This window comes from Chiloscyllium plagiosum, chromosome 9 (assembly GCF_004010195.1).
Source record: "Chiloscyllium plagiosum isolate BGI_BamShark_2017 chromosome 9, ASM401019v2, whole genome shotgun sequence".
In the NCBI taxonomy this organism is placed as follows: domain Eukaryota; kingdom Metazoa; phylum Chordata; class Chondrichthyes; order Orectolobiformes; family Hemiscylliidae; genus Chiloscyllium; species Chiloscyllium plagiosum.
The window spans coordinates 92,605,622-92,623,018 of NC_057718.1; the positions used below are offsets into that span (position 1 = coordinate 92,605,622).

The 17,397-nt window shown below is 40.4% G+C and overlaps 1 protein-coding gene across 2 annotated transcripts in view; it reads left to right on the forward strand.

The window, feature by feature from the left end:
* Positions 1 to 17,397, forward strand: part of xrn2 (5'-3' exoribonuclease 2) — an 85,127-nt gene that overhangs the window by 37,757 nt on the left and 29,973 nt on the right. For both annotated transcript variants that reach the window (XM_043696539.1, XM_043696538.1), the window contains exons 17-21: positions 1,245 to 1,380; positions 3,925 to 4,032; positions 6,171 to 6,260; positions 8,360 to 8,432; positions 15,357 to 15,440. In XM_043696539.1, the coding sequence (XP_043552474.1) occupies positions 1,245 to 1,380; positions 3,925 to 4,032; positions 6,171 to 6,260; positions 8,360 to 8,432; positions 15,357 to 15,440 (491 nt within the window). The remainder of the gene's footprint in view (positions 1 to 1,244; positions 1,381 to 3,924; positions 4,033 to 6,170; positions 6,261 to 8,359; positions 8,433 to 15,356; positions 15,441 to 17,397) is intronic.

The following is a 17,397-nucleotide window of genomic DNA, read 5'->3' on the forward strand; positions in this document are numbered from 1 at the left end:
CTCAATTTTATTTTTGTCTGTTTTCTCTCTCTCATTTGTGTCACTTTCTTAAAAGATTGTTTCAGTCAGTATGCTCTGTCACAGTAGCAGCATTTGTTTCTAATGGGGTTCAAAAACGCACAAAACAAATCATTAAACTGAGAATATTGTCAGCACAAAGGTCACCAGTTTAGCTTGTAGTCAGTGTCTGGAATGTGTATAGAGTGCTGTTTGTACTGACTGGGTTTCTTTCAAACCAGTGTTTGGGTAGATGATTGGTTTCTTGGGGCTTTTTCTAAGAACTGTTACATCATTTTCCTTGGAGAGGCATTAAACTGCTAGAGGTGCAACAGGCTGGGACTTATGACTAGATTGCTTGTGTCGCAACTGACACAAATCTTGGGGTTAAGTACATTTTCATTACAAAAGTGGACACAACTTTGTTAGCAGCAGTGCAAGGTCTCCTACTTGACAGGTTTCTGAGTTGGGTCTTGTTAAATGCACAACAGGCCAGTATGACTGGATGCATGATCTTCATTTGTGAGTTCCCCTTCCATATGTGGTTCCTGCTTATACCATAGCAATCTGACTTGAATTGCATTTGTGAACTTCCCTCATGTATTGCGCATGCAGTCCAAGAAGGCCTGACTGGTGTAGGTCAATGGCAACAACTGGTGGAACTTTCTGGGCAGTGAAAGGGAAAGCAGGGCAAGTAATTCTGCCCCTTCTGAAAACCCTCAGCATGATAACTGAATGCACTGGTGATCATGGATCATGAGCAGAGAATCCGACTCTTGTTTGGTTCCACACAGGGTGGTGTGGGCTGCCAGAGGAAGTGGTAGAGACTGGTACAATTGCAACATTTAAAAGGCATCTGGATGGAATATGAATAGGAATGTTTTAGCGGGATATGGGCCAAGTGCTGGCAAATGGGACTAGAATAGGTTAGGATATCTGGTTGACCTGGACAAGGTGGACCAAAGGGTCTGTTTCTTTGCTGTACATCTATGACTCTAATTGTCTCAGGATGCACTTGCAAATAAGATGAGTGAAAGCAAGATCAAAGTGTCTTGGTTTCAATGACTAGATTATGAGGGAGTGCAGCTTGGACCTGCTTTTAATATATGCTGGGGATAAACTGCATATGAAGAGTAAGGGAAACTGAAACGCAATTGCATTTCTTTCGGCATTTTAACTCTGGTTGTTTCCCAGCAAGTAGGATGTGCTTTATTGCATTTTTTAAAAACCTTGTTTTTATATTACAGGCTTTGGGAAGAAGGCTGGAAACAGCGTTACTATAAGAACAAGTTTGATGTTGATGCTTCTGATGATAAATTCCGCAGAAAGGTTGTGGAATCATATGTTGAAGGTCTGTGCTGGGTTCTTCAATATTATTACCAGGTATGTGACCTTTTTGTTCATGATCTATTTTTATCAGAATTCAATTGCAGCACATGATAAATTCCAACTTGAGTGTTCTTGTGGACATCAAAGGGGAGGGAATACATTTGGGGAATTGAGCATTTCCCTTTTCTCCCCTAAAATAACTCATTAGAAATGGCATTTTTACAATATCAGGTTGGGCAGTGTATTTCTATTACATTCCGCTGATGGTCCACATAGGCAGGCAGGATTAAGAAAAACCCCAAAGTGTTCTACATTTGTGTGAGGCACAACAGGATGGCCTGAGTGAGGGTAGGGCCAATCTATGATAGTGGAGGGAACTTGTGCCTGGAATCGGAGGAGGTAGGGGACATCTTTAATGAATACTTTGCTTCAGTATTCACTCGTAAGAGGGAACTTGTTTGTGAGGACAGGTTGATGTTAAGAAGGAGGATGTGCTGGAAATATTGAAAGACATAAGTCCCCTGAGCCAGATGGGATATAGAGGAGAAAGTGAGGTCTGCAGATGCTGGAGATCAGAGCTGAAAATGTGTTGCTGGAAAAGTGCAGCAGATCAGGCAGCATCCAGGGAACAGGAGAATCGACGTTTCGGGCATGATTCCTGAAGAAGGGCTTATGCCCGAAACGTCGATTCTCCTGTTCCCTGGATGCTGCCTGACGTGCTGCGCTTTTCCAGCAACACATTTTCAGCCCAGATGGGATATACTTAAGGTTATTACGGGAAGCAAGGGAAGAGATTGCTGTGCCTTCGGCGATGATCTTTGCAGCCTCACTGTCCACTGAAGTAGCAGCAAATGATTGAAGAGTGGCAAATGTTATTCCTTTGTTCAAGAAGGGGAATAGGGACTATAGACCAGTCTATAGACTGGTCTATAGTCCAGTCAGTCTTAAATTGATAGTGGGCAAATTATTGGACAGGATTCTGAGAGACAGGATTTGTGATTAGAGAGTCAGCATGGCTTTGTGAGGGGCAGGTCCTGCCTCACAAGCCTTATTGAATTCTTTTGAGGATGTGATAAAACACATTGTTCAAGGTAGAGCAGTGGATCTGGTTTATATGGATTTTAGCAAGGCATTTGGTAAGATTACCCATGGTAGACTCATTCAGAAAGTAAGGAGGCATGGATATAGAATTGGCTAGCCCATAGAAGACAGAGGGTGGTGATAGATGGAAAGTATTCAGCCTGAAGCTCAGTGACCAGTGGTGTTCCGCAGGGATCTATTCTGAGACCTCTGCTATGTGATGTTTATAAATGACTTCGGTGGGGAATTGGAGGGGTGGGTTAGTAAGTTTGCCGATGACACGAAGGTTGGGGGAGTTGTGGATAGTGTGGAAGGTTGTTGTCGATTGCAACGGGATATTCACAGGAGGCAGAGCTGGGCTAAAAAGTGTCATACAGTGTTCAACCAGGTAAAGTGTGAAGTGATTCATTTTGGAAGGTCGAATTTGAATGCAGATTATAGGGTTAAAGGCAGGATTCTTGGCAGTGTGGAAGAACATGGGGATCTTGGGGTCTCTGTCCATAAATCCCTCAGAGTTGTCACCAAGTAGATAATGTTGTTCAGAAGGCATATGGTGTGTTGGCTTTCATTAGCAGGGGGATTGAGTTTAAGAACCGTGAAATTATGTTGTAGCTCCATAAATTCCTGGTTAGACTGGTCACCTCATTATAAGAATGAAGAAGAAGCTTTAGGGAGGGTGCAGAGGAGTTTTGCCAGGTGATGCCTGGACTGGAGGGCATGTCTTATGAAGGAAGGTTGAGAGAGTTTGGGCTTTTCTTATTAGAGTGAAGAATAATGAGAAGTGAATTAATAGAGTGTACAAGATGATAGGCGTGGATAGCCAGAGATATTTTCCCAGGGCAGAAATGGTTATCATGAGGGAGCATAATTTTAAGGTGATAGGAGGAAGGTTTACAGGAGCTGACAGGTAGGTTCTTTACACAGAGTGATGGGTGTGTGGAACGTATTGCCAGCGGTGGTAGTGGAGTCAAATACATTAAGAACATTTAAGTGACTCTTGGATAGGCACATGGATGATAGTAAAATAAAGGGTATGTGGTTAGTTTGACCTTAAAGTAGGAAAAAGTTTGGCACAACATCGAGGGCCGAAGGGCTTGTACTGTGCTGTACTATTCTATGCTCTGTGATCCAAGTTAGAGGGAGTGTCCCAAACATTCCATTGCAAGCATCAGGAAAAGGGTAAGAAAAGACTTGAGAGCAATCAGGAGTAACCCTTTCCATGAAAACTGTACTCCAGGCTTAAAAGTCTGTATTCTCAATTGTTAAAGCAATTTCTTATGCACTTTTTTGGCCTTTGGAATATTCTGAGCTTGTGGTAACTGCTGTTTACAATGTCACAAGTCCGTGCATGTTTTGGAATATGTGCCCCAGGAGAAGCCAAAAATGGTGAATGGTTCAATTTCATGATCTATGCAGTAGGTTTTAAGAAATGGGACCGTGTATCATAAATAAGCTGCTTCTGTTGAACTAGATTTCCTATGAATTTTTTTTTAATTATGAACTAAATTCTATTGACAGGGCTGTGCTTCCTGGAAATGGTTCTATCCATTCCATTATGCACCATTTGCTTCAGACTTCACAGACATTAAAGACATGCCTTCCACATTTGAAAAGGGAACCAAACCGGTAAGATTCAACACTCAGGAATAAGTGAGTGCTGCACTTTATGGTAACATATGGTCTACCATGTTAACTACTTTCTCAAAAGCTTATAGCCTTGAGCTATGCAAGTCAACAAACTCTGCAATTCCCAAGTGTAACAATTTGGTCTTTAAGTGTGATTGAAGGAATTCTTAGTATTGCTACATAAAAATTAAGATTTTTTTTCTGTTTATTTCATCCCCTCTGTATACTAGAATGAAAATGATTGTGTTTCTGTTATTGTATGTTGAATGTTTCTAGGTCATAATGTTGATATGCAGATAGCCAGACATTGCAGAATTGTTACAGTAATTCGCATTGTATTTGAGAAAATGGGCCTGGACATTCTGCTGTCCAGAAGTCATTTCAACATATATTAGAGTTGGAAATGTGGACCCTACAGAATTCCCATCATCGCAGGCTCCAGAGGAATTACATGTGAAATGAAAGATTCCGCTACTCCTGGAACCCTGCCAAAGTATCTACTCGAATCAGACAATTCAGAGGGTTTTGATGAAATTTACTAAGTTGTTAGTCAGGAGACATTAGACAGTTAAAGACTTAGTCTGACTCTAGAGTAACTATTCAACTATCCCTGTTTTTATGTCTCACATCACCAGCCAAACCTCCTCAGACACCCTACACACTCAGCTTGATACATTTCTCTGCTCCATCAACAGAAAAGATTTCTCCTACTCAACAGACCAGGTTCTTCCTATCCATGTTGATCTACCTTGAACCCTGTGATACAATTACTAGGTTAGCACACTGATAATCAAGGCCTGATGTTCCCAGAATTGTGACAAAGGTAATTTACCTGGTTTTTTTTTGAGGAAGGTTGACAGAAAGCACAGACCCCATGTTTCTGAACATAACAAGCTTTACTATTTATTACAAGCAAATAGACTCCAGCTGCAGGTAAACAATTATGAGCTGTTGGCAAATAGCTCTACTGGTTAAAGTGCTTATCCTCTTACTAGCCTCCCTTAAACATGCCTATAATCGGACACAGAAAAATGCATGGGTGTTATGGGCAGAGGGAAAACAGTTTAGTGGTCTTTGTTGACAGAATCTGCTGAGATGATTCTTGCGCCGGTCAGAATGCTGCTGTCGGTCCTGGATGTTTTCATTGGTGATTGGTTCAAAAATGTATCCAGGTTCTCTGACATGTTAATTAAAAGTCACAGCTTAAAGTAACAGGAAAAATAAACTGGCTTAGGCTTAAATGGCTTTTTACTGCAGATAACAGCCTTTACTGAGCTGATGGAGACTGGTTGTCTTCTCAATCTCTTGTTCATAAGCTATCTGGCACCCAATCATATAGTTGTTGGTAAGCAGAAGGCCTTCATAAGTCTGTGGACGAGTGTCCAGTTACCAATCAGCTACTTGTGCTGGCTTGCAATCCCTATTTGTAAGCACCCTTCGGCTCCAGGTTGCCTTCAAGCTAAACTTCAACTACTGTTTGAACAAGTAGCTGTGTAAATGGTGCTTGCATTGTGTGTCAAGTTACTTGCTTTCCAAACACTCAGTAATCTTTCAGCAGTCTTTTAATGTTTAGAAGTTATTTTCCCATTTAAGTCTACAGTCCAAAATACTGAAAAAAAAGATAACCTCATCACTCACCCTTGCCACCTTACACTATGGCATCCTGCCTACTTGGTACTGTAACCACAAGACACCTTGTCACCTACCCACCTGACATTCTACCCTCTCCCCACCTAGCACTGTATCTACCTGGCTTATTAACTGAATAAGCAGTGCAGCACTATTCAGAGCTTACGTAAGGTTGCAAGTTTGATGCTTGAATTGGATAGGTAGACATTTGCGGTGAATAATCTTCATACACAATATTTAGTTCCAATTTAAGCTTTACATTTTCATAACCACTTCCAAGCACCACCCCTATTCCCAACCATCAGTGAGCTGGATTTCAGCACTTGTTAAGCGTTTACTCTCTATTGCTGTCTTCTACTATCGTTTCTTATTTTCCTTTCACATGCCCCCAGCTCCTCCTCTTATACAGAAGATTACACTTTTTGTTAGCAGAACATTTTGTCAGGTGAGTATGTACTGTGTTGTTCTCAATCTTTACACTTAAACATAATTGAATCTTTTGTTTGCAGTTCAATCCACTGGAACAGTTGATGGGAGTGTTTCCTGCAGCAAGTGGCAACTTCCTCCCTAAAACATGGCGAGCCCTGATGGAGAATCCGGTGGGTTTTTTCAAATAATGAAATTGTGGCATGAGTGTAATTCAGAATGGATATTTTGTATGATCTGCCTATGTAAATATATACATGTATGAAAAGCGATGAAAATTTGTATTTCAAATTTACCATTAGATTTAAAAATTGATTAATTTGTGATGGAAAGAATGGAATTTGGTGCTCTGACAGTGACCACTTTAAAACAAACTTATTTCGTTACTTGACCTTTATGTCCAAATGACAATTTTCATTCTCCATTCCACATTAAAGTTAAGTGTACAATGTAATCAATCAATTGTGAGAATAGTCGAACCAAATAACAGCTTGCAGTGTATTGTAAGGTGAGAGGTTTAGATGATACAAATAGTGATGTACTTACTGTACTTCTCTAAGAGGGGTTATGTAATCTGGCTTTTGCTAGCATGCAGCTCATCAAAAATAAATGCTGTTGGCTTGACTTAATTGCAATAAAATTTAACATGTAAATACAGAAAACCCAAACCATGCACAAATAAGAATTGTACATTTTCTTTAAACAATTCTCAGCTCATATGGGTTGCAGCTAACAATCACTCATTTCAAAGCTAACAATGTAAGAGAATTAATGCTGAGTTTTGTTCAAAAAGGCTCAAGGACTATTGCAAGTACAACATGTAATATCCCTAGAACTATGATTTTTCTCATCCTAGTTACCATTATAGTAGTCGTAGAGATCGACAGCATGGAAACAGACCCTTCAGTCCAACTCATCTATACCGACCAGATATTGTGGATAAATCTAATCCCATTTGCCAGCATTTGGCCCCATGTCACTCTTCAACCCTTCCTGTTCACATACTCGTCCAGATGACTTTTAAATGTTGTAATTGTACCAACCTTCACCACTTCCTCTGGCAGATCATTCCATATATGCACCACCCTCTGCATGAAAAGGTTGCCCTTTTGGTCCCTCTTAAATTTTCCCCCTCTACCTTAAATCTGTGCCCTCTAGTTTCAGGCTCACCCCCCATCCCAGAGAAAATACCCTGTCTATTTACCCTATCCATGCCCTTCGTGATGTTATAAATCTCTATAAGGTCACCCTTCAGCCTCCAACGCTCCAAGGAAAATAACCCCCACCTATTCAGCCTCTCCCCACAGTTCAAACCCTCCAACCCTAACCACGTTCTTGTAAATCTTTTCTGAACCCTTTCAAGTTTCACAACCGCTTTCCAACAACCGGGAAACCAGAATTGCACACAATATTCCAAAAGTGGCCGAACCAATGTCCTGTACAGCCATGACATGACCTCCCAACTCCTTTATGCACTGACCGACAAAGGAAAGCATACCAAACGCCACCTTCAAAATTTACCTGCAACTCCACTTTGAAGGAACTATGAACCTGCACTCCAGAGTCTTTTTCAGCAACACTCTCCAAGACATAACCATTAAGTGTATAAGTCCTGCCCTGATTTGCTTTTCCAAAATGCAGCACCTCAGATTTGTCTAAATTAAACTCCATCTGCCATTCCTCGGCCCATTGGCCCACCTGGTTAAGGTCCAGTTGTAATCTGAGGCAATCTTTTTTGTTGTCCACTACACTTCTAATGTTGATGTCATCTGCAAAGTTACTAATCATACCTCTTATGTTCACATTCAGATGATTTCAGTGTGGCTGACCTAATAAACTACTGTACTCTATTTTCAAACTGCTTGAACCAAAACCCGAAATTCTGAGATGGGAAAATTGTTGAATGATGGTTTTTGTTTTTTGCATGTGAAGCACTTTTAATTTTAATCGTAATTTGCAATTCTTTAGTCATTTGATTTTCTTAGGAAAATAATAGACCTTGTGGACAAAATGCTAATGCATCTTAACGAGAACAAAGGTTGGTATAAATAGTAATTTTAAATGCATATTTCTGATAATTGCTTGACAAATGGGCTGAAAGTAGACAGGAATATATTGTATGATTCCTCACAAAATATAACCTGTATAGACCATGAGTTTTTTTCTAATCTGCTTCATGTATCAATATAAAGTTTCTTTTGTGGGATGAGGGGAGAAGGCAGGTTGAATTGCATGAGTGTATTTGTATAATTTAAGTTTTTTTTTAAAATAGGACTCTTCAATCATTGACTTCTATCCAGATGATTTTGCTATTGATTTAAATGGAAAGAAATATGCTTGGCAAGGTAGGATTTCAGCATATAGTCTATTATCATAAAATACTTCTGAATATTGCGATATTAAATGTAAATTGAAGACAGCTGTGTTTTGCAGGCATCTGCACAGAAAGCTTTAAGATATGCATGACCCAGTTTTCAGATTAAAAGCGGAACTAGCTTTGAGGAAAGGTGTCTACTTGTGAAAGTAATTTGACTGTTATGATTCAGGAGCAGAACAAGGATCAACAATGAGAGTATGATTATGGCTGGTATTATTGACAGATGAATGCGAATGTAATGGACTAATTCTTTTTCTGCTGTTCTTTATTTGACAGGGCTATTATAATTGGAATTTTAATTTTTTTTTCTCTCTATATCTAGATATTTAGCTAAAAGCTCAGAAATAAATATTAAGCTCATTGGTGCACAATTCAAAACTAGATTATTGAATCTCTAAGTTTCAGACATGACGGAATTTCAGAACACTGAATAGTTCTGGTTTCCAACTTATAAAAGAAAATGTAGAGTCAACAGAGAGTGCAGAAAAAAATTGCTGGGAAAGTAATATAACTAACAAGTTGCATCTATTGAGAAAGTTTGACCAGGCTGGAGTTCTAACCTTGTAAGAAGTCAAGACTGAAATGTGACCTGTTCAAGGTCTCCACGATTGATTGAAGAGTAAGTGTAGAGAAGATGCTTGTAATTGTGGGCAAGACCAGAACTTTTAGGTCATAAATTTAGTCGCTGATAAATCCTGTAGGGAGCTAAAGAGAACTTTTTTACCCAGCAGCAGGTGTATGTGTAGTACTCGAAATGACAAGGAATGGTTAAATTGAATAGTATTGGTACATTCATGGGGATCTACACAAATAAGAGGAAGCAAGAATGACAAGGATATGTTGGTGGGGCTGGATGAAAGGGGTTTGTGTAGAGCGTAAACAATCACACAAACCTGTTTGGCTCAACGACCTGTTTCTGTGCTGCACAAGCATTCATTTTATACAATCAAAAGAAATGTGCACAGTGGACATGCTTGAAAATGTTCAAGTGGTTTTTCAAATTCTCGGCTTCTGTTGTAACTTATTTCCTATTGCAAGTCACAACCGGTATGGATGACAGTATTATTTCTTTTCCATGGTTGATTGGAATGAGCTGCTGTTATGATAGTTAATGGACAGATTTGTGTCTTTGTGTGCAGTAATGACAGTCTGTACTGAGCATGTGTTTATGGAGCTTTCTCACGTTTCTGTATCTTTTTGCACTGCTCTAATTTTATTTTCATAGCATACTTGATAATTTTGCCTGACTTGGTCATGCAGACCTCATTACGGAAACTAGGACAGACTAAGCAAATTTAATTTGGCTATCATTGCACTTCAGTGTCACTGTTTCCAAGAAGAAAAATGTGAAAAACTCTAAAAGCAGGTACGACTTTGTCTGCAACTTCCTGATCAGGCATTATCTAAACACCTGGTTGTCAAAATACACTTCTAAAAGTGAAGTGACTTTCTTTATTCCATGCCGGCTTACTACTTCACCAATGTACATTGATTCTTAGTCAGTTTATTGATCTGGTACACATGAAGTCAGATTCTTACACAGGTAATGGATAACCTGTAAAGAATTGTTCCATGCATTAGAGCAACTATACATTTCTGCAAGATGCAAACACTTAATGGTCAGTCAGCTGTGGCTAACAAAGGAAGTTCACGGTTATATCACAATAAAATAAACTACCTATAAAGTTTCCAAAAATAGCAGTAATTCTGACGATTGGACAGTTAATAGAAAACAATAAGTGGCTAGGGAGAATGAGGAAGGAAATTTACATCAGTAAGAAGATCGTACTGGAGAAATGAATGGAGGCTGATAGTTAATAAATCCCTAAGACGTTATGATGTACATTCCAGATCATTGAAGGAGGTGGCCATAGAGAGTCCATGCATTAGTGACCATCATCTAAAATTCAATAGATTCTGGAACATTTCTGTAATTTGAAGATTCAAAATGTAATCTTACCATTTAAGAAGGGAATAAAAGAGGAAATCGAGAACTACAGACCTGTTAGCCTTACACAGTGCTTGAATCTGTTATCAAGGATGGGATAAATAAACACTTAGTTTATAATCTGATAGAACAGCAGCATCATGGATTTGATAGAACAGCAGCATCATGGATTTGCAAATGGGAAATTCGTGTTTAGTGAACTTGGCAAAGTCAATAAACATTCTATTCTTAGATTAGCTGATGGCTTTTGGTGAAGTCCCCAACAGGAAGTTGGTTAGAAAAACAACCATATGAAATAGGGAGTACAAATTGGCATGGATTAATAATTGCTAACAGACAGAAAATACAGGAGGAAGAACTGGGTTATTCTTGCATTGGAAGACTAATAAGATGTTGCAGGGATCAGTGCTTAAGGCCCCAGCTTGTTTATATCAGTGAAATGTAATACTTCCAAATTTGCAGATAAGACAAAGCTAAGTGGCAATGTGTGATTTGAGGAAAATGTAAAGTGCCTTCAGTGGGTTTGGGACAGACTTAGTGAATGGGCTAGAACATGGAATATAATGTGGAAAAATGAGGTTAATCATTTTGGTTGGAGAAACAGATATGCAAAGTATTTCTTAAATGGCAAGAGATGAATGTGCATATTTAATATGGGATCTGAATTTCCCTCTTGATAAGTCAGTGAAGGCTAACATGCAGGTGCAGCAAGCTGTTAGGAAGGTTAATGAAATGTTAGCCTTTATTGTAAGAAGATTTCAGTGCAGGAATTGAGAGGTCTTGCTTCAACTGTATAGGAATTTGGTTAGACCACACCTGGAATGCTGAGTGCAGATTTGGTCGTCTTATCTCAGGAAAGCCATTGTCAGAGAGTTCACCAAACTTGTTTGCAGAGTGATTGGACTGTGCTGTGAAGAGACATGGGGCAAAATGGGCCTGCTCTCTGAATTTCACAGCATGAGAGGTTACCTGATCAAAACTTACAATACTTAAATGGATAGACAGGGTACATATGAGTAAGATGTTTCTCAGGTTGGTGGAGTCCAACCCCAAAGGGATCTATTTAAAAACCAGTGGGATGCCCTTCAGTTGAGCATGATGGGGAATTCTCTTTACTCAGAGGGTTTTAAACATTTGCAATTCGCTACCACAAAGTTCTCTGGAAGCTCGCTCAGTCTTTGAGTATGTGTAACATCGAGATTGATAGATTTCTGACTACCAGTGACCTACATGATTATGGAGGCGGTGTGAGTACAAGGCGTTGAAATGTTTGATCATCATATTAAATGGCGAGACATGCTTGTTGGGCAGAATAATGTCCTGATCATATGTCCTGTGACCTGTGCAGATGAGTAGATACCATTTTACATTTGTGCATCGAGCTTTATGCAGAACTTGGAGCCCATTCTCCCTAGCATAGGATGGTGGTCAACTTCTTGATCAGACTTGTGAATATCTCTGATGCAGCCTTTGATAGCTATTTCAACTTCAATTGGAGTGCAAGCAGCAGTCACCTGATGTCTAGATGCTGTTGTGAAGACTTAGATTATGCAAGCCCAGCTGGCTGTCAAACAAGGTTTGACTACTAATACCTGAGCTGCATCCAAGAGGATATTGCAGTCCAGGAGGAGAAAGTGAGGTCTGCAGACGCTGGAGATCAAAGCTGAAACTTTATTGCTGGAACAGCACAGCAGGTCAGGCAGCATCTAGGGAACAGAAGATTCGACGTTTCGGGCACATGCCCTTCTTCAGGCATGTGCCCGAAACGTCGAATCTTCTGTTCCCTAGATGCTGCCTGACCTGCTGTGCTGTTCCAGCAATAAAGTTTCAGCGATATTGCAGTCCAACAGAGTGTCTGTAATTTATTGCAATATTAGTTGATGTCCTGCTGATAATGGTTGGCAATGAAGTCACAGAGCTTAAACTTGCACTGCTGTCTCTCAACTACAGAGTTTATTCACTACTGCTGCCACTCTACCAACGTGCTTATTTTTAACCTGTCAGCCCAGACTGCTGCTATTTATGTTGAACTGGAGCTGTCTGATGCTGGATCTTGAAGGTCCTGACTAGTCTGGGTTCTTAATGTAAGGTTTTCTGTAGTATCTCCAATTGAAAGCCAGCAGCCTCCGATCAGTGATGTTGCACCCACTGGGATAGCACTGTATGGAGAGGTATACTAGGAAAAGGCATCCACAAGCAAGGATTAAATGATTTTTAACTTTAATTTATGGGGTATGGGCATTACTGTCTGGGTCACAATTTATTGCCCTTGAAGGTGATGAGGAGCTTTCTTCTTTAACTGCTGCAGTCTGTTTGGTGTAGGTAGATCCACAATGTTGTTGGAGAGTAAGTTAGAGGATTTTGACCTATGACTCTGAAGGAATGACAGTATATTTCCAGTCAGGGTTGAGAGTGACATGGAAAGGTGTTGCAATTCATGGTGTTCCCATGTATGTGCAACCCTTCTAGATGATCGCAGTCATGGGTATCAAAGGTACTGTCTAAAGGAGCCTTGATAAATTTCTACAGTATATTGTTTCGATAATACGTACTGGTGCTACTGAGCATTAGTCATCTTCAGACTGAATGTTTGTGGATGGAGTGCTAATCAAATGGGTAGCTTTATCATGGATGGTGTAAAGCTTCTTGAGTGATGAGCTGCACTCATCAAGCCAGGTGGAGAGTATTCTATCGCACTCCCAACTTGTACCTTGTAGGTGGTAGACAACCTTGGTTGGGGGAAAAGGGGGAAGAAGGAATATGATGTCAGCGAGAAATGTTGAGAGACTCATTGATGATTGTTGTTTGGCTCTTGTGTGGTACAAATGTTATTTGCTACTTGTCAGCCAAACCTTGTGCATTGTCCTTGTCTTTGGATATGGGTTGCTTCAGTTTCTGAGAAGTCACAAACGATGCTGAACTGTGTACAATTATTAGCAAGCATTCTCATTTCTGACCTTTATGGGAAGACCCTTGGTGTGAAGCAGGTGAAGATTGTTGTCCCTCAGCCGCTATCCTAAGGAATAAATGTCTTGGACCTGAGGTGGTTGACCATCAACAACCATCATCTTCTGTGCAAGTTATGACTCTAACAACAGTGTCTCCCCTCGCCACCCTGTTTTCATTGATTCTGAAATGAAAGAAAGAACTGCAAATGTTGAAGATCTGAAGCAAACACAGGAATGGCTGGAAAAACTACAGCAGACCTGGCAGTATCTGTGGAGAGAGAGCAGCTTTGACACTTCGAGTCCAGTGACCCTTCTTCAGACAGACAGCAGACATCACTCGTGCCTGTGCATGCGTGGGTCTATTTCGGCATTCTTAATCATCCCACTTATGCTGTGCAATAGTGTTATGACCTGTCATCATGGAATGTATCTTTACTCGAGGCAGAGATCCTTTTGTTTTTGAGGTATTTTAAATGCAGTTGTGCAGACATCATGACTGCTGCAGGAATGCCTGAGTGAGGGACTCTTTTAATAACTTTTGAGCTGAATATTCCAACAGCGCTCAGGGCTGACATAGCAAAGCTATATGCATGTAATAAAAGGCATCCTGGACCATTGGGAACCCTTCAGTCTGATCAAATTGCATCCTCACACCTGGCCTCTCATTGATAAGAGAGAATGGAATGTCTTCAGTTTCCCTGGATTATTAGATTAGGTTCCTTACAGTGTGGAAACAGGCCCTTTGGTCCAACCAGTCCACACTGGCCCTCCGAAGAGTAACCCACTCAGACCCATTTCCCTCTGACTAATGCACCTAACACTATTGACAATTTATCATAGTCAATTCACCTGGTCTGCACATTTTGGACTGTGGGAGGAAACCAGAGCACCCGGAGGAAACCCACGCAGACACTGGAAGAATGTGCAAATTCCACACAGTCGCCCAAGGCTGGAATTGAACCTGGGACCCTGGTGCTGTGAGGCAGCGGTGCTAACCATTGAACCACTGTGCTGCCCCTGAATAGAGTGTAAATGACTAAGTTTATGCAAGAATGAATAGCTTAAAGATATGCGTTGCATCTCTCATGACCTATAACTAAAAATGGGCACCAGATACATAATAGTTCATAGATAAAGTCACCTACAGAGACACTGGCAGTGCGAATTATTTTTTTATTTCACTGCCCAGAAGTTCTAACTGGAAGGTTTAAATGAGAACCTCCTTAGTGAAATGGAGATGGATTGTTTTTCACTGTGGCACACTGTTCAAGGAGTCACTCCCAGAATATCCAGGATTGATACGACTACAACTGTGAAAACTTGCTCCCTCTGTTGCAGCAGATCGGCCTCCACTTTGCTCATTCTCCTCATCAATACTGTCGGTTAAAGTGCAAAATACAGAGCCATGTCTGGAAACAGGTATCATATGCATAATCCTTGATGTCAAAACATCCTTCAGCGCATGTTGGAGTAACATGTAAATTTTATCTTTACTCTTGGAAACCAGTAAATCATCCAAACCCCACCCCACACACACTCTCACGTCTGCACACGCGCATGCACACACTCTGTAGAAAATAATCGGTAACTAAATCAACTCTACATGGACGGGTTGGACTGAAGGTCTGTTACTGTGCAGTATCTCTCTATGATTCCATCACTAGATTATCCCCTTAAAAGCTATTTTCGGTTGTTAATCATGTTGCTGAGCAGTATCTGGAGAATTGAACTCCAACATTACAATGTTGATATTAAATCAGTACTCTATACTAGTGTCACCATCAACTTATTCTGCATACTTCAGGTAGATGTCCCTCTGGGTGTGCAAGTAATATACACTAAAAGCCCTGTGCTAAGAGAATTTGATAGTACTTATATCCAGCTTGGATGACCATTATTTATAGAATTAAGATGTTAACTGGAAATGCAATGATTGTGTGAGTTCGTATCTGGCTTAGTTTTTTCTAGCACTGATTTATTGTTCATCTGCCAATAGGTGTTGCACTTCTACCATTTGTTGATGAACGACGGCTTAGAGCAGCTCTGGAAGCAGTTTACCCTGATCTCACTCCTGATGAAAGTAAGATTTATGATAACTGCATTGGGTTTGCTGGGTTGTTTTTGAGGTTTACGTGTTTTGTTTGTATTAATATGCTTCAAAAAGTCAATAATGGATTGATGTTATTGATTCAGTATAACTGCTCTGCCCTTGATTTATTAAGTATATGCTAACTTTGTTGTTTGACAGCATAGTACTTGCACTTTGCTGTAAAAAGATCCATTTTGTCAAAGTTTTTCATCTTGAGCTAATCAGGACAATTTGCAGCAAAAACTAATGTAAAGGGTAAGTAAACCTTACGCATGCATGCGCAGACACAAACTTGTGCATGCACATACATGCAATTACTGGAAAAACTCAATAGGTCTGGTAGTTATGGAGAGAAAGCAGAATTATCATTTTGCATCCAATGACCCTGAAGGCTTCTAAAGAAGGGTCACAAGACCCGAAATGTTAATTCTGTTTTCCACGTATGCTGTCAGACACGCTGAGTTTTTGCAGCCGTACGTGTTTTTGTTTCTGATTTCCAGCATTTGCAGTTCTTTGGATTTTTGTATAATTTTTAGTGTTTAAGAGGAGGGTGCTGAATGGTTACTGAGTGACCGCTGATTGGTAGGTGCATTGCCATGGAGCATATGCCAGTTAGATGATGACTGACCGTTAACTGCCAAATTTGGTTAAATTTTAAACCAGGCAGATTGATTCTGATTGGTCAAGGTATTGCCCTAAGAACTGAATCAGAGAATGACTGATGTTCACTATGTTAGTAAAGTGTTGCAAAGAAGAGTCCAGAGTATTAATAACTGTAACTTCTAGTACACACATGTGCCACTCTGAGAGACTGACTAACAATCCTAAATTGGTTGTCAGCCAATTCTCCATGCGCATAGGATTATTTAGTAAATGTTGTCTAGTCGTTGAATCACATCAACTGATGGCACTATTGATAGAATGAACTGGTTGGGTGTGGCAAGCAGAACAGCTAAAGGGATACATGGTTTGATACAATCCCCTAGATATTGGTACATATGACCAACATAATCTGGCATCACACCAGCACTAAAATTCATATACCTCAGTAATCTTCTGTGTGATGGGTAGATGTCCTTTTGACGTGATAGGAGCATTCTGTTCATGGTGCATTTAGCAGTGCATAACACCTACCTTTACCCATTTCTCAAACCATTGAGATTTTACCCTTCCAGGTTAACCTAAGATAGAGTGGGCACTTCTCAGGACCTAATGTGATGGCCATGGACCTGTTTGAATTTGTGTGATAATCAGTGAGAAATTATGGCTCACCATTATCCCACAGTTTGGTTGTGATGTGGTCTGTTTCAGCATCCAGCTTGCTCAGATCCTGTTTGCTCATCTGGTCAATCTTATAGCAACTGCAAATGTGCACGAACCAGTGAAGGTCACACCAGTCAGATAGTGGTTGTAAGCCTCAACAGATTGTCAAACAGTCGATGTGGTTGAGTGAATGGACAAAATTTGCTAAATAACCCTGAATACATGAAGAATTGCATTGACAATCAATTTGGGATTGTCAGTTGAGCCCAAGGTGTGACATGCAGATTCAGGGTCGTGTTCTTTTCAAGGGGGAAAAAATATGTACACGCTCTGTCTGTTTCAGCTTAAAATAGGTGACGACCACTTTATGATTGATTTTTCCGAGCAATGCATTGACCAAACGGTCAGCTGAGAGAAAGTGAGGACTGCCGATGCTGGAGGTCAGTGTAAGAGTGTGGTGCTGGAAAAGCACAGTCGGTCAGGCAGCATCTGAGGAGCTGGAGAATTGACGTTTCGAGCATATGCTCTTCAGGAATTCCTGATGAAGAGCTTATGCTCAAAATGTCGATTCTCCTGCTCTGATGCTGCCTGACTGGCTGTGCTTTTCCAGCATCCCACACTCAGCTTGCCTGTTTTAAAATTTAAGCAAAGCTTGACAGCTAACTCTGTCATTGTGTGACTGATG